Here is an 18,331-nt window from a genome sequence, read left to right on the forward strand (position 1 = left end):
GAGCACAGTAGTGACAAATGTTTGTCGAGTGAATGAAGGCTCTTGGATGACTTATGGGTATGTAATGGTCCTTTAAAAATATGTCTGCTTGCCTGGTTGAGAAAAGTGGGAGAAACATTCCAAACAAAGGGATCATGGTTACACTTGAGGAAAACCACATTTGTTTAAGTGGCAAGCAACGTGTCACCTGATAAAACACATTTGTGGAAGTTCAAATTTGATCCTTTGAGAGGAACTTACCTATAGGACACCACGAATACATATGCTGTATTAACACAGAAACAGATACGATAGAAAGGAGGTGAGCACATATGTTGACACTGTTTCTCTTCTCTTCCAGACATCCCAATTTAGCCCTCTTTTGTGAGAAGTAACTACCATCACTGGTTTAATACCAATCAGCTAAAAATATTAGCTGAACATCTATTGTTGTTGTTTGAATTGCACCCAAAGCAGATACTGAGACAAAGATGTGAGTGCAGGTAGTTCACTTGGGGGTGGGGGGGAATTCTGGGAAGTACACATGAGGAAGTGGGAGAGCAAGGCAGGAACGAAAGAAAACCCATAAGTCTGACTTAATAATGGGGTTACCACCTGGGTAACTGGGGAATGAATCTGGGGCATACCTGAGCCTGGGGACTATTCTCAGCCATGATGATATGTCTAGAAAATCCCAAGAATCACCTGAATATTATTGTTAACAGTGAAGTTGGCTGACCTAGAAAAGTGATAGATTTCTTATGCACTTAGCAAGATTTCTTCATAAAAACTGATAGGAAGCATGTATTTACAGTTCTCAACAATAAATATAAAAAATATGTAAGCAAATCTGTCAAATAATATACTTACCTGGTATTGGAGGGATGTATTAACATTGCCTGAAGGCCAAAAAATAATATTTGAATAAACATCAGAACAAAAAAATGTGCCGCTAAAGCTGGGTTTGTGAATAAAGACATAAATGTGATACAAATGTATTCAATAAGAATATATCTCTCTTTGTATAAACAGGTTTTCAATGGGATCGGCAAAGACTAATAATAGGAAACTCACTTCTGAACACATTCTTTTGTGTTATTTAAATTTTTAAATAAAGCAGATATTGATGTATAAGTGACATAAAATCCTTAGCAAAGAATAAATGTACTTTAGATAAAATTCACGGTTCTCTCTACATATTCATTTCCATAAGTTTTCTATGTTTATGTTTAAGCTCCTACTTATTATACACTAAAGATGAAAAATAAATTTCAGTCAGTCTTTCCAGTTCTCAGATTAACTGTTGTGAGTTACAAATTGCTTTTCGAGACTGTTTGAGTTCCCTAAAAAGCAGACCCAAAGATAAAAATTAGCAAACAGGATGTTTATTTAGAAGTTTTTTGGGGATTAGCACTTCTAGAAGGGAAGGGACAGGAAGTGAGCAGAAGTGGCACTGGAAAGGTCCCCTTTTTGTCTTGAACATAAAATCACAGTCTCCAGGAATACCTAGGAACTGTCACCAGGCTGTTTCATTCATTTATGTCACCTCCCTGGCACTGAAGGTAGCCCCTCTAGAAGGCAGAATACACTGAATATTCTGAATAATAATAATAAACCAAATGTACTGAAACTCTGGCTCCTTGAATAAAGTAGAACTCCACTGTATATGTAGGTACTTCCATGGTGGCTCAGAACATAAAGAATCTGCCCGCAGTGCAGAAGACCTGGGTTTGATCCCTGGGGCAGAAAGACCCCCTGGAGAATGGAATGGCAATCCACTCCAGTATTACAACAGACTGGTTCCAAGTAGGAAAAGGAGTATGTCAAGGTTGTATATCATCACCTTGCTTATTTAACTTATGTGCAGAGTACATCGTGAGAAACGCTGGGCTGGATGAAGCACAAGCTGGAATCAAGATTGCCGGGAGAATATCAATAACCTCAGATATGCAGATGACACCATCAGAAAGTGAAGAAAGAACTAAAGAACCTCTTGATGAAAGTGAAAGTGGAGAATGAAAAAGTTGGCTTAAAACTCAGATGCCAGTCCAGGTTCAGTGCACGATACTGGATGCTTGGGGCTAGTCCACTGGGACGACCCAGAGGGATGGTATGGGGAGGGAGGAGGGAGGAGGGTTCAGCATGGGGAACACATGTATACCTGTGGTGGATTCATTTTGATATTTGGCAAAACTAATACAATTATGTAAAGTTTAAAAATAAAATAAAATTAAAACAAACAATAACTCAACATTCAGAAAACTAAGATCATGGCATCTGGTCCCATCACTTCATGGCAAATAGATGGGGAAGCAGTGGAAACAGTGTCAGACTTTATTTGTTTGGGTTCCAAAATCACTGCAGATGGTGACTGCAGCCATGAAATTAAGACACTTACTCCTTGGAAGGAAAGTTATGACCAACCTAGACAGCATATTAAGAAGCAGAAAATTACTTTCTCAACAAAGTTCCATCTAGTCAAAGCTATGGTTTTACCAGTAGTCATGTATGGATGTGAGAGTTGGACTATAAAGAAAGCTGAGTGCTAAAGAATTGATGCTTTTGAACTGTGGTGTTGGAGAAGAGTCTCAAGAGTCCCTTGGACTGCAAGGAGATCCATGCAGTCCATCCTAAAGAAAATCAGTCCTGAATATTCATAGGAAGGACTGATGTTGAAGTTGAAACTCCAATCCTTTGGCCATCTGATGCGAAGAACTGACTGACTCATTTGAAAAGACTCTGATGCTGGGAAAGACTGAGGGTGGGAGGAGAAGGGGACGACAGAGGATGAGATGGCTGGATGGCATCACCGACTCAATGAACATGAGTTTGGGTAAACTCCGGGAGTTGGTGATGGACAGGAAGGCCTGGCGTGCTGCAGTCCATGGTGTCACAAAGATGTAGACACGACTGAGAGACTTAACTGAACTGAATTGAACTGAAGGTTGATTAATTTGTGCTCTTTGGCAGGTGAAGGCAAAATACAATTACTTTGGATCAAAATGTAAATACTTAAAACAAAGAAAGAAAGTAACAATCAGATTCAATTTTCAGTGCCAGTAGGAGGACATTTATTTAGGTTCATGGAAATAAAAAGACATAAGAAAATCACCAAAAAATCTTCACTGGATTTCCATATCAGAGAGATAAATTCAGTGGCCTCACAAGTGATTTGACAAGTTCCTTAAGCATGAAAAATAGATGTGCTGAAGAAAAAGGGAGGAGTGTTTGGAGAATATAATTTCCTGGGAGATTCTGAGTGATTACATTTAGAAGTGGGGGAGTTTGGAGAGAAGTTAGAACGTGGGCTCAGTATGCCTGATGTTTGCTTATGAAATTCAAGAGACCAGTTCTCTTGAACCCTCCATATTTTAAAAAGAAGCTCTGCAACTGTGGGGAGGGAGGAAATGAGGAAGCTGTATGTTCAAAGCAGAGATTCAGCAGCAAGAGGAGGGACAGCACACGGGGCGGGGGCAGGTGGAGATGACACAGGTGGGCCGATAGCAAGTGGTGTGGCAGGAGACCCGGCCACACACTGGGCGCAGGCAGCAGCTGGAGCCACAGCAAGAGGGGCGGCAGCAGCTGGAGATGCGGGAGCAGGTGGGCTGGCAGCACACAGACTGGCAGCACCGGGGCCTGCAGCAGCTGGAGATGCAGCAGGTAGGCCTGCAGCAGCTGGAACCACAGCTGGACCCACAGCAGGAGGGGCGGCAGCAGCTAGAGATGCAGCAGGTGGGGCGAGGGCAGGTGGGCTGGCAGCACACAGGCTGGCAGCACTGGGGCCTGCAGCAGCTGGAGATACAGCAGGTAGGCCTGCAGCAGCTGGAACCACAGCTGGAAACACAGCAGGAGGGGCGGTAGCAGCTAGAGATGCAGCAGGTGGGGCGAGGGCAGGTGGGCTGGCAGCAGACCGGGCGGCAGCAGCTGGACACACCACAGCTGGGGCGGCAGCAGGTGGTCCTGCAGCAGGTGGTCTGGCAGCAGCTGGGCTGGCAGCAGGTCTCCTGGCAGAGACTTCGGCCACAGCTCTGGTCAGAGCAGACGGAGCCACAACAGGAGCTGACCATGGTGTCAGAGGGTGGAGGTTCTGTTGTTAATAGGAGAGTGAGGTTCTTGAGTCTGATCTTTCCTTGCCATCTGTCACTTTTATACCCTGCTGAGAACTACTTTGAGCATGTGCAGGATTATTGTTGTTGTTTTTATCTCACTAGAAAATCAGTTCATTTTTAGCAAATTATATAATTGTGTTTATCTGGTAAATATTCCTACAGTTAAAAATGGCACATTTCCTTTTCCTCTTGTATTCTGAGCTATCTAATTTGGTTAAAGCCAAGTGAATCAGCACCCATATTTCTTCCCTTGTCTGATGTGTCCTTCAAGTAGACTCATTATAAGACATTGTTTTACTGGATTTCACAAGTTTTTATTTATGTATTTAACTCCAGGATAATATGCTGAGAGTGAGGACTAAATCTCCTCTGCTGTCAAAGAGGTTAAGAGCAATCATATGAAATGCTGGTGGGAAAATAGGATTAAAGACCCATCTTAGATTAGGAGAGAGAACCACTCATGTACAATGAAGAATACTCTGATTCCTTTGGACTACTGGATGTTCATTAAGGTGTTCAGTTCAGTTCAGTCGCTCAGTCAGTCCAACTCTTTGCGACCACACAAATTGCAGCACGCCAGGCCTCCCTGTCCATCACCAGCTCCCGGAATTTACCCAAACTCATGTTCATCAAGTCGGTGATGCCAAGCAACCATCTCATCCTCTGTCATCCCCTTCTCCTGCCCCCAATCCCTCCCAGCATCAGGGTTCTTCTCAATGAGTCAACTCTTCACATGAGGTGGCCAAAGTATGGGAGTTTCAGCTTTAGCATCAGTCCTTCCAATGAACACCCAGGCCTGATCTCCTTTAGGATGGACTGGTTGGATCTCCTTGCAGTTCAAGGGACTCTCAAGAGTCTTCTCCAACACCACAGTTCAAAAGCATCAATTCGGCGCTCAGCTTTCTTTATAGTCCAACTCTCACATCCATATACGACTACTGGAAAAACCATAGCCTTGACTAGACAGACCTTTGTTGGCAAAGTAATGTCTCAGTTTTTTAAAAGATCCCAAAGGAAGTGCCTGTTTTCTTTATTGTGTTGTACTGGAGTGGGTTGCCCTGCCCTCCTACAGGGGATCTTCCTGGTCCAGGAATGAATCCATGTCTCTTACGTCTCCTGCACTGGCAGGCAGGTTCTTTACCACTGGCGCCACTTTCTTTATTAGTTCTATCTATAAAGTGTTTTCTTTATTGGATCTATTCAACTTGAAAGAGTTGTAGTGCAGTGATTCACTACTTCTAAATAGTAAAAACACCTTGGCATGATGGGTCCTTTTTAACATTATTAAATTATTATTGACATGTTCCTCAAAGATTACATATTATAAGTTTTTTTAATCTATATTTTAGTATGTCAACATACGCAATGGGCTATGTATAACTGAGTATTATTGAAGTATATTTTTTTGTACTATGAGGTATTGTCTCTTAGCAAGATATATTTGAGATTTTTCCTTGATATAAATGAAAGATTAAGGGATTAAGGCTTAATTTCTTTCCCACATACACTCGAATAAGACAAATAAGACACACACATGAGGTTTGCAGCTATTTAGAGTGTGATTACTAAACAAAATACCAATTATATATTTAAATTCATATACTTTTATGAAATATAACACTAATAGTTACTATTTTTGAGTGCCTACTACATGTTAGGAATTTTCTGAGTCTTCTATAATTGTTATCTTGTTTACACTTCACAAGGACTTTGTGAGGTAAACACAATTTTCTTAATTCTTCTGACATGAAGTAATATGGCTCAGATAGATTGAAGTCACACAGTAAGCAGGGAAGGTAGTTCTCCCATAGAACATTCAAAGAAGTTAAGAATATTATACTCCTAAGTCATTTTCTTTCTGTCTCTTTTGTGTAAATATGCTTTCTCCCTTGTCAACACAGCAAACTCTTGCTTGTACTTAAATGTCCAGCCAAGACACAAAATCATCTCTAATGTCTTTCTTGGTTTCTACCACATTCAAAATGAGTCCTTCCCTCCTTTTGTTTTAAGATATGCCTCTGATCTAGAGTATCACACTTGATTGTAGCTAGTTTGTATGTCTATTTCCAGTCCTTCTGTTTGCCCCTATGAGGTCAGGCACTGTCTTATTCAGTTTTATAGGTATGATACCCAGCAATTGCCCTGAGTGAATGTTAGTTGAATGACCATGGGATTTATTGAAAACACAGGGCATTTACTTATCCTTTAACATGCTACAGATGATCTAGATGGATGGAGAAGAGAAGAGCAGACAATGGGGACATTATTGAATGAGGGCGTAGGTTGACTTATGATGAAGTAAATGACTTGTCTGGCTGGTAAGTGTAGAAGAATAGAAAAAAAAATAATGTTCACTGATAGAGTGAGAGAATTTAAAGATAATCTTGAATTTATACAAAGGAAAGTGGATATCATCATACAGTTGGGAGAAAGTTGTGAACCAATATCTCAGCTTTGTAAATATTACTTAGCTAGAGGTGGGTGGAGAGACAGGAAGTGGGAAGACAGGTGGTGGTTGCAGTCTAGGGGTGGGAGGTGAATGCCTTTCTGGGTTGGTTACAATGAGTGTGGTAAGGAAGATATTTATGCAATAGATGTTTCTAAGAGAGTCAACTAGTCACTTACAAGATGAGAATGGAAGCACTAGAAGATCTCATCATTAAAGAGGACTCTGTTTAATAGTTTTCAATTGTATACACATACATTTGGCAATTACGTTCTAATAGTGAAAAGACAATTAATTGTAATGAAAAAGAAATACAAAGGAATCCCCCATAAACAAAGTAAAAAAAAAAAAGATGAATAATGAACTGATGAATTGAAAATAAAATTACTTGCTATGTATGGCAAAGACAAAGAGTTAATGGCTTTAATATATAAAGTGCTTATAAAATTAGATTCAGTTGGATAAAAGGCCTAAAATCTGATGGAAAATAAAATGCAACTGTTTTTTCAACATATAAAGATGCCCAAACTCACTCATAATAATAGGAATGAAATTATACAGGATACCACTTCTCACCTTGAGACTGTCAAAAATTCAAGATCTGACAACATTCTCTGATCATAGGACTATGGAAATAAGTTTGTTTATCATTTTCTTGTGATGATTTGATAATAATTAGCAGCATTATTCTTTGATTCAGCTATTCCAAGTCTATAAATTATCCAAAAAATACTCAGGAAAAAATATGAAAACATGCAAGATTATTCATAACAGTGCTATTTGTAAAAACAAAGCAACAATAAATCTGATGTCCTTCAATGTGGTACTGGTGAATAAACTATAGTTGCCGGGGTCCAGCCCCGGTGGATCCAGGGAATTCGAAGCGGGACGGCGTCGGCGAGGATCAGGAAACAATTGCTTAATTAAACGTTAATTAAGGATATAAAGAGTAATGGAATAAGGATAGCTCAGTAAGGAAATTCAGTGGAGAAAAGAGGCTGAAATAAGGATAGCTCAGTGAGGAAATTCAGTGGAGAAAAGAGGCTGAAATAAGGATAGCTCAGTGAGGAAATTCAGTGGAGAAAAGAGGCTGAATAATTCAGCCAGAAGGTAAGAGAAAGAACGACATGGTGAGACCAAGTTTCGGTGAACAAGGCCCGCACTTTATTTTCCAAAGTAGTTTTTATACCTAAAGTTATGCATAGAGGATAATGGGGGAAGGGGTAGAGTCATGCAGTAAGCCAGGCTTTCTTCCTGCAAACTTATCATACGCAAAAGCTTAGGTGATCTGCATCATCTTCTGGCCCGGAGGCCTGTTAACAATTTAAGATCCTTTCTTCAGAAAACTTATTTTTCTCTAAAGGTGATAAGTCAAGCGCCACCCTCCAAAAGCATTAGATAAAGTTGCATTCCTACAGAGCAAAGGTGTGGTGGGCTATAACAAGAAAAAGAATTAACTCAAGGGTCCCAGGTTACAAACATTAAAGCTACTATTTACACCAATTATATTAATCAATACACTGCCAGGGACACAGCAGGTAAGGGATATGGAAACTTAGCAGCAAACATTGGCCCAAAAAGTGAAAATCCTTCACCAATACAATTTCTAATCAATCTTTTAACTGCTCTAAGGAATCTGTATTTAGACAGTTTAGAACATCTCACGCCTCTCACAGTTGGGAGGCTCTGAGCAATCACATGTGGCCAGAAAAACCTATTCAGGCAGGCTAGAGGATTTCCAAAGGAGTTTGTAGGTTGAAACACTGTCACACCCAGGAATTATTAACTGGAGCTGTAAGCTAACTCTTTTTCAGAGAGGTAGTGGGGGACAGCCCCCTGTTAAGTCAGAGGTGTAGGTGAAAGCACAAAGCAGAAAGTAGGCAGACTCTGGTTTTGGGTGTAAATGCTCGAGAATTTCCAGGGGGACTCCTGAGGCTCGATCCCGCCTTTGCGTATGCCGAGCCTCCTTCCTCATGACCTTTGTCATGGGTGGAGCTCCTCACGCTGGCTCCCGGCAGTGATAGAATTCCAGTTGAGCTATTCCAGATCCTGAAAGATGATGCTGTGGAAAGTGCTGCACTCAATATGCAATATGCACTCAGTATGCAATATGCCGGCTCCCGGCATATAGTGTGTTCCCATTATGGAATAATATTAAGGTTGGTACAAAAGTAATTGCAGTTTTGCATTGTTGAAATTTTCTGTTTGATATTGGAATACATTCTTAAATACATGTGGTTATGTTATGCATCATTTTAATGCACATTTATCACTTAGATTTTTGCTAATGACATTACTTGCTGTTGTTTTATATTTATTTTAGACTATAGAAATGATGTTAGACAAAAAATAAATTTAAGCGATATTTTTATTGGAATTTAAATGGGGTGTAAAGCAGCAGAGACACCTCACAACATCAACAATGCATTTGGCTCAGGAACTGCTAACAAACATACAGTGCAGTGGTGATTCAAGAAGTTCTGCAAAGGAGATGAGAGCCTTGAAGATGAGGAACATGGTTGCCGGCCATCAGAAGTTGACAACGACCAACTGAGAGCAATCACTGAAGCTGATCCCCTTACAACTACACAAAAAATTGCCAAAGAACTCAACATTAACCATTCTACAGTCATTTGGCATTTGAAACAAATTGTAAAGATGAAAAAGCTCCTTGAGTGGGTACCTCATGAGCTGACTGAAAATCAAAAAAATCATTTTGTCTTCTCTTACTGTATACAACAACAATGAACCATTTTCAATCAGATTGTGACGTGTGATGAAAAACGGACTTTATATGACAACCACTGATGACCAGCTCAGCGGTTGGACTGAGAAGTTCCAATGCACTTCCCAAAGCAAAATTTGCAACCAAAAAAAGGTCATGGTCACTGTTTGGTGGTCTGCTGCCCAACTGATCCACTACATTTTTCTAAATCCTGGCAAAACCATTACATCTGAGAAGTATACTCAGCAAATCAATAAGATACACTGAAAACTACAATGCTTGCAGCTGGTATTGGTTAACAGAAAGGGCCCAATTCTCCAAGACAATTATTGACTGCAAGTCACACAACCAACACTCGAAAAATGGACAAATTGGGCTACGAAGTTTTGCCTCATCTGCCATATTCATCTGACGTCTAGCCAACCAACTACCACTTCAAGCATCTCAACAAGTTTTTGCAGGGAAAACGCTTCCACAACTTTCAGGAGGCAGAAAATGCTTTCCAAGAATTCAATGAACCCTGAAGCATGGATTTTTATGCTACGGGAATAAACAAACATTTCTCATTAGCAAAAGTGAGTTGATTGTAATGGTTCCTGATAAAGATGTATTTGAGCGTAGTTATAATGATTTAAAATTCACAGAAACTGTAATTACTTTTGAACCAACCTGATATTCAGCGGTAAAAAGTGATGAGAATCTGTTCATGCTACTATGAAGTAATGTCAAGGATATATTGCTAAGATATGGTCAAGCCAATGGATAAAATATCTGTAGTGTTCTACAATATCTCTAAAAAGCAAGAAAATAAATATAGAAAATATTTGCTTACATCATTTTATAAAATAATGGAAGAATAAAGAAAGAGAAAACAAGAAAGAGGGACTTACACTTCCAGCTAAGAGGGAGTGATGGGGATTGGCTTGGCAATCAAGAGAGAACACTGGTGCCTTAGAGAGGGGAAACAACAAAGATGATCCTAGGACTGCCCCAGTTTATCTCTTGAAGAGAGTTTCTGGGATGCCGCTCCAAGAGGGAGAATCAGATAGAGCCTGGTAATTATGCTGACTTGAGATGGAGCCGGGATGAAGGAGGAAAGACAGCTTGAATTTGCAGGGCAGGATACTAGAGAGGAGAGAGCTGCATAGAGAACCCCAGAGATCCGCAGTAAGTCCACCTAGAGTGTTGAGCTAATTACCCATCAGTGCATGCATGCGAAGAAACTAGTCAAGGGCAGAGAACCCCACCCCTAGTCATCCCAGTAAAAGGCAGAGGGAGCAATCCTTAGAGCTGACACTGGGCCAGAAATAGTCCCATGTTTCCAATGGTTCAGAGTGAAGAGTCTCATAAATCAGGGTTAGAATTCTCTGAAAGGTATTGACTCAAGAGTGGGGCAAATTTTTCTGGAGTAAAGCTGTTCTGGTACTATTTCACACAGCTTACAAGTAAGTCTTGAGAGGATCAAACTATTAAGTAACTTAATTTCATCCCAGAACAATCAATTAATTGGACTCTATCAAAATGAACGGAGAAGGCAATGGCAAGCCACTCCAGTACTCTTGCCTGGAAAATCCCATGGATGGAGGAGCCTGGTGGGCTGCATTCCATGGGGTTGCTACGAGTTGGTCGCGACTGAGCAACTTCACTTTCACTTTCATGCAGTGGAGAAGGAAATGGCAACCCACTCCAGTGTTCTTGCCTGGAGAATCCCAGGGACAGAGGAGCCTGGTGGGCTGCCGTCTATGGGGTTGCACAGAGTTGGACACGACTGAAGCGACTTAGCAGCAGCAGCAGCATCAAAATGAAATTTTTTTTTTCTCTTCAAAGGATACTGTTTGGGCAATAAAAGGGTAAGCCGAATACTTGGAGAAAATACAGAACATAATCTAACAAATAATCTGTTTATAGAACATATAAAGAACTCGAACTCTTACCATTCAATAATAAGAAAATGAATAACCCTCTACCTCCAAATGAACAAAAGATTTGAAATTCACCAATGAAAATACACAGAAGGCAAGGAAACCCAGGAAAAGATGTACAACAACATTAACCATTAGGAAAATACAAGTTAAAATCACAATAACACTATACACACTCTGCATACAAAGTCTCTTCAGTCATGTTCAACTCTTTATAACCCTATGGACTGTAGCCCACCAGGTTTCTCTGTCCATGGAATTTTCCGGGCAAGAATACTGGAGTGGGTTGCCATGCCCTCCTCCAGGAGATCTTCACGACCCAGGCATTGAACCCTCTTCTTTTCTGTCTCCTGCACTGGCAGGTGGGCTCTTCACCACTAGTGCTATCTGGGAAGCCCACACACACCTACAATGGTTAAAATTAACAAGACTGATCTTAGCAAACATTGATGTTAATGTGAAGTTATTGAAGCTGTTGTACAACGAAGGGACATCAAATGGCACAATCACTTTGTGAAACAGTTTGACACTTTCTTAAAGAGTTAAAGATACACCTACCATATGACCTAACCCTTCCACTTCAAAGTATTTACCCAAGAGAAATTTAAAGTATAGATCTGTACAAAGACTTGTTCACAAACATTCATGGTGACTTTATTTGTGATAGAAAAAATAATCCAGAAACAACCCAAGTGTCCATCAACAAGTGAGTGGATAAAAAAATGTTACAAGTCCACATTTCTCAGCAATAAAAAGAAATGAACTAGTAATACAGACAACCACATGAATCTCAGTCTAATTGGGCTGAGTGAACAGCCAGGCAAGATAGAGTACAGAGTGAAGAATTTCATTTACATGAAATTCCAGAAAATGCAAATAAATTTATAGTGACCAGAATGGCAGTTGCCCATGTGCAGGCGATGGGAGAGAAGCACACCCACAAAAGAGAGTATGGGTGTGCTTTATCTTGATGGTAGTGTTGATTTCATGAGTATGCACATATAAAACAGCAAATTGTACATTTTAAGTATATGTAGGTTTTGTATGTCAATTGTATGTTAACAAGGCTGAAAAAAAAGTAATGGCAGTATTACTCATAATTTAAAAAAATCTTGACCCAGAGGGATGGTATGGGGAGGGAGGTGAGAAGGGGGTTCAGGATGGGGAACATGTGTACACCCATGGCGGATTCATGCTGATGTATGGCAAAACCAATACAATATTGTAAAGTAAAAAAAAATAAAAATAAAAATACTTATGTTAAAAAAAAAATCTTGACCATAAAGGGTGGAGGGAATAGGGTAGAGAAGACAAAGGATAAAAGCTAAATCTCATTGAATACATCCTGTTCTGTAGCTTTGACTTTGAACCTATGCAAATATTTTGCAAAATTATAAAAAACAAATTTTCAAAAATTTCTCAGAATTGTTAAAATAACAACAGCAACAAAGGAACGTAACTATATATTGAGGTATAACTTCAGGGACAGGAACAGTTCCAAGATTGTTTTAAAGGCTAAAAAGCAATCTTAAGTTTATTTTCAGTAACAATTAAAAACATTGGTTTTAATGTTGGTGATATTATTCTGAACTGGTATGCAAACATTGAGGAATAAACAAAGTGAGTTATTACACTGGTGTCACTGAGGTATTTGGGGCACTGGTAGAAATGAGATTTGTAGGTAAAGGTATCTGAAGTTAAGTAAAAACCCCGTAGTTCTCAGTAGAAACTCATAACATGATCTGCCTTTATATTTATGTCTTCTAGTTGTAAACACTGAAAAGGCTGATAGAAAATGCTTTAGGGGTAATGAGCATTCTCATATTTCAATTTATGGTCTCAAACAGTGTTTCCCTCTGAAAGCAATAGGACTCCTTGGAGAAAGGAGTGATTAAAAGTCTAGGGAAAGAAATATACAAATGAATTTGGAATATCTTGTTATATTAAAAAGCAAGGAAGTCCTTGAGGACTACCAGATTCATTCACAAAAACCCAAGGCCAGTTGGAAGTTGCTTATTTGAACATCCATGTGAGCTGGAATGGATTGATACACCGTCAAGTGTATTGAAATCCATAAGTCCATATTGGTGGGAATTTTAAAAAACTCTTTGGTTTCTTTTGAAGGAGGTACCCTGCTAAATAAAGAGAAAGACTCAAGCATTTATTTTGCCTTTTCTGCAGATACTATTCCTCAAGATAACCAAACACTGATGAGGGGAATTTTCTCTTTATGGAATTATTCTAGGTAATACATGGCAGAGGAATAATAGAACTGCAAAATGATGTTTTTGTTGTGGCTAATGAAGAAGGGGTTCTAGGCAATAATCACCCACAGCAGCTAATATCACAAAAAGAAAGACAACCAGACAATATGTGCTTCCTGATGGAAAAAGAACACCACTAACTATGAAGCAGTCAGAGTCCTGCGTATCTTTTGGGAATATAGTCTCTCATTAGCAAGTTCAGCCATTTTCTGGACAAATTATGTTGTAGCAACTCTAGTCATACTGTTCATGGGGTTCTCAAGGCAAGAATACTGAAGTGGCTTGCCATTTCCTTCTCCAGTGGACCACATTCTGTCAGACCTCTCCTCCATGACCCATCCATCTTGGGTGGCCCCACACAACATGGCTTAGTTTCATTGAGTTAGACAAGGCTGTGGTCCATGTGGTCAGATTCACCAGTTTTCTGTAATTGTGATTTCAGTTTGTCTGCCCTCTGTCTGCTTATTTAACTTATATGCAGAGTACATCATGAGAAATGCTGGGCTGGAAGAAGCACAAGCTGGAATCAAGATCCCCAGGAGAAATATCAATAACCTCAGATGTGCAGATGACACCACCTTTATGGCAGAAAGTGAAGAAGAACTAAAGAGCCTCTTGATGAAAGTGAAAGAGGAGAGTGAAAAAGTTGGCTTAAAGCTCAGCATTCAGAAAACGAAGATCATGGCATCCAGTCCCATCACTTTATGGTAAATAGATAGGGAAACAATGGAAACAGTGACAGACTTTAGTTTTGGGGCTCCAAAATCACTACAGATGGTGACTGCAGCCAGGAAATTAAATGACGCTTGCTTCTTGGAAGAAAAGTTATGACCAAACTAGACAGCATATTAAAAAGCAGAGACATTACTTTGCCAACTAAAGTCCATCTAGTCAAGGCTATGGTTTTTCCAGTACTACAGGAGATGCAACCAGTCCATCCTAAAGGAAATCAGTCCTGAATTTTCATTGGAAGGACTGATGCTGAAGTTGAAACTTCTATATTTGGCCACCTGATGTGAAGAACTGACTCATCTGAAAAGACCCTGGTGCTGGGGAGAGAAGGGGATGACAGAGGATGAGATGGTTGGATGGCATCACCAACTCGATGGACATGAGTTTGAGTAAGCTACGGAGTTGGTGATGGAAAGGGAAGACTGGCATGCTGCAGTCCATGGGGTCGCAAAGAGTTGGGCATGCCTGAGAGACTGAACTGAACTGAACTAGGCTTGATCCTTAGCTTGATCTACCCTCTAGCTGCAGGAGATGAGAGTCGATTTCTATGCTGCCAATGAAAGTTTCCTTTGGGCTTGAAAATCAATGCCAAAGAATGCTTAAACTACCGCACAAACTACCGCACTCATCTCACACGCTAGTAAAGTAATGCTCAAAATTCTCCAAGCCAGGCTTCAGCAATACGTGAACCGTGAACTTCCTGATGTTCAAGCTGGTTTTAGAAAACGCAGAGGAACAAGAGATCAAATTGCCAACATCCGCTGGATCATGGAAAAAGCAAGAGAGTTCCAGAACAACATCTATTTCTGCTTTATTGACTATGCCAAAGCCTTTGACTGTGTGGATCACAATAAGCTGTGGAAAATTCTGAAAGAGATGGGAATACTAGACCACCTGATCTGCCTCTTGAGAAATTTGTGTGCAGGTCAGGAAGCAACAGTTAGAACTGGACATGGAACAACAGACTGGTTCCAAATAGGAAAAGGAGTTCATCAAGGCTGTATATTGTCACCCTGTTTATTTAACTTATATGCAGAGTACATCATGAGGAACGCTGGACTGGAAGAAACACAAGCTGGAATCAAGATTGCCGGGAGAAATATCAATAACCTCAGATATGCAGATGACACCACCCTTATGGCAGAAAGTGAAGAGGAACTAAAAAGCATGTTGATGAAAGTGAAAGTGGAGAGTGAAAAAGTTGGCTTAAAGCTCAACATTCAGAAAACGAAGATCATGGCATCTGGTCGCATCGCTTCATGGGAAATAGATGGGGAAACAGTGGAAACAGTGTCAGACTTTATTTTTGGGGGCTCCAAAATCACTGCAGATGGTGATTGCAGCCATGAAATTAAAAGACGCTTACTCCTTGGAAGGAAAGTTATGACCAACCTAGATAGCATATTGAAAAGCAGAGACATTACTTTGCCAACAAAGGTCCATCTAGTCAAGGCTATGATTTTTCCAGTGGTCATGTATGGATGTGAGAGTTGGACTGTGAAGAAGGCTGAGCACCGAAGAATTGATGCTTTTGAACTGTGGTGTTGGAGAAGACTCTTGAGAGTCCCTTGGACTGCAAGGAGGTCCAACCAGTCCACTCTGAAGTAGATCAGCCCTGGGATTTCTTTGGAAGGAATGATGCTAAAGCTGAAACTCCAGTATGAAGAGCTGACTCATTGGAAAAGACCCTGATGCTGGGAGGGATTGGGGGCAGGAGGAGAAGGGGACGACAGAGGATGAGATGGCTGGATGGCATCACCGACTCGATGGACATGAGTTTGAGTGAACTCCGGGAGTTAGTGATGGACAGGGAGGCCTGGCGTGCTGCAGTTCACGGGGTCGCAAAGAGTCGGACATGACTGAGTGACTGAACTGAACTGAACTGAACTGTGGCTCAGGTGGTAAAAAGTCTGCCAGCAAAGCGGGAGACCAGGTTTCAGTCACTGGGTAAGAAGATCCCCTGGAGAAGGGAATGGCAACCCACTCCAGTATTCTTGCCTGGAGAATTCCATGGACTAATAGAAGGCAGGCAGGCTACAGTCCATGGGGTTGCACAGAGACAGACACGGCTTAGCGACTAACACTTTGACTTCGACTTTACTGAAACTTCTGGCTTTTACATCTGTCCTTTCTTTTAATTTCTAACATATCACCTTTAATCTTTCATTGTGTTTTCTCCCAGCTACAAACATTCAGTTCCATTATTCTTACAATTATTAACTGATTTCACAGGTAGACAGTATGAAAAAGAGGTCCCATAGAGCATTAATTATTTCCAGATTTTGCAGAAGGTATCATTTCTTTGATTTTTATTCATGAATTCCTGAGAATATCTATTTTGTCTAAGAACTAAGGAGACTTACAATGAGACCTGAGCTGTGACTAGGAAGCTTAACCTCTATTGTGAAATTAACAAAGCCATGTTATCTATTCTACAAGTGTAGGTAAAATACAGTTGTCCAGAATGCACAAAAAATCTCAAAGAAATGTATCATCACACTACAAGTTTCATATAGGAAAGTGATAGTTTATTTTCGGCATAGAGTTACAACTTAGGAAAATTTGGGGAATAAAAATGATAAAGGAAAATTTTCACTGGAGCCATTAAGAGAGCAACTATAAAAATTCATAATGCAGAAATATTGAAATTGAATTTTAGCTGCTTGATGACTTGAAGGCCAAAAGTTAAGAAGGAGAATTTGAAGCGAATTGATCAACACAAGAGTTGGTATGTTACTAATACAAACAAATTCACACTTGGATGAAGGGGAGAGGTCCAAACAAGTAGAATTTGGACTGACGCCAGAATGTGCTCACAGAGATAGTGGACCTGTGGTGGGCTCATTAAAATCATGAGACCCAAATCAGTTCAGCAACATCAGCCCCAGCCCCTGTCCTAATGATCAGCACAGAAGAAGGGTCTGCATTAGTGGGGACAGAGGTAAACAGAGACAGTGGTCACAGGGTGGCGGGCTTAGCAGCAAGAAGAAGGACAGCACACGGGGCGGGGACAGGTGGAGATGACACAGGTGGGGCGATAGCAAGTGGTGTGGCAGGAGACCCGGCCACACACTGGGCGCAGGCAGCAGCTGGAGCCACAGCAAGAGGGGCGGCAGCAGCTGGAGATGCGGGAGCAGGTGGGCTGGCAGCACACAGACTGGCAGCACCGGGGCCTGCAGCAGCTGGAGATGCAGCAGGTAGGCCTGCAGCAGCTGGAACCGCAGCTGGACCCACAGCAGGAGGGGCGGCAGCAGCTAGAGATGCAGCAGGCGGGGCGAGAGCAGGTGGGCTGGCAGCACACAGGCTGGCAGCACTGGGGCCTGCAGCAGCTGGAACCACAGCTGGAAACACAGCAGGAGGGGCGGTAGCAGCTAGAGATGCAGCAGGTGGGGCGAGGGCAGGTGGGCTGGCAGCAGACCGGGCGGCAGCAGCTGGACACACCACAGCTGGGGCGGCAGCAGGTGGTCCTGCAGCAGGTGGTCTGGCAGCAGCTGGGCCGGCAGCAGGTCTCCAGGCAGGGACTTCGGCCACAGCTCTGGTCAGAGCAGACGGAGCCACAACAGGAGCTGACCATGGTGTCAATGGAAGGAGTGGAGTTCCACGAGTGGGCTTGCAAGAGGGTGGCTTCTTGTTTTTGACTGTTTCCTTACTCCTGTCTCTTTTTATACTCTGAGTTTAACTGGTCTTACCATGAGCAATGCTTTTTCCTTGTTATTTTTCCTTCTGGATAATCAATTAACATTACTACTAAGTTCATAATTGTGTTTATGAGGTTAATTATGTGAAAGCATCAATATCTAAGGCATCATTTCCTTTTTTCTATTGTTATGATTCACTGAATCTTGTTAAGCCATGTGTAACCACTTTGTTTTTCTTCCTCTAATGTGTCTTCTAAGTTGGAAATATCATGTGATATTCTATTACTGAAATTTTATGTGTCACTTTTTCCTTCTTTGTGTATAACTCCATGATACTACTTTGAGAATGGCCCTGTCTCTTTTCATGTCAAAGTGGAAATAACGCATGCTACTGACAGGCAGAGTGCTGATAAGGAAATAAGAGGAAAGACTCTTGTTGGGGTTTTGTGTACAGTGTGGGGAGACTGTGGTGGGGAGGTAGGCTTACTGACACACTTTTGTACAAGGAGAGAAGAC

At 41.2% G+C, this 18,331-nt stretch overlaps 2 protein-coding genes across 2 annotated transcripts; both read right to left on the bottom strand.

The window, feature by feature from the left end:
- Positions 1–3,021: 3,021 nt before the first annotated feature.
- Positions 3,022–4,063, bottom strand: LOC133231613 (keratin-associated protein 4-7-like). The gene has a single exon (XM_061389975.1). It carries the CDS (start codon positions 4,044–4,046, stop codon positions 3,417–3,419), a length of 630 nt encoding a protein of 209 aa, XP_061245959.1. The 5' UTR covers positions 4,047–4,063; the 3' UTR covers positions 3,022–3,416.
- A 12,620-nt stretch (positions 4,064–16,683) lies between these two features.
- Positions 16,684–17,751, bottom strand: LOC133232399 (keratin-associated protein 4-9-like). The gene has a single exon (XM_061391757.1). It carries the CDS (start codon positions 17,749–17,751, stop codon positions 17,152–17,154), a length of 600 nt encoding a protein of 199 aa, XP_061247741.1. The 3' UTR covers positions 16,684–17,151.
- Positions 17,752–18,331: the final 580 nt, after the last annotated feature.

Source organism: Bos javanicus, chromosome 19 (assembly GCF_032452875.1).
Source record: "Bos javanicus breed banteng chromosome 19, ARS-OSU_banteng_1.0, whole genome shotgun sequence".
NCBI classification, from domain to species: Eukaryota; Metazoa; Chordata; class Mammalia; order Artiodactyla; family Bovidae; genus Bos; species Bos javanicus.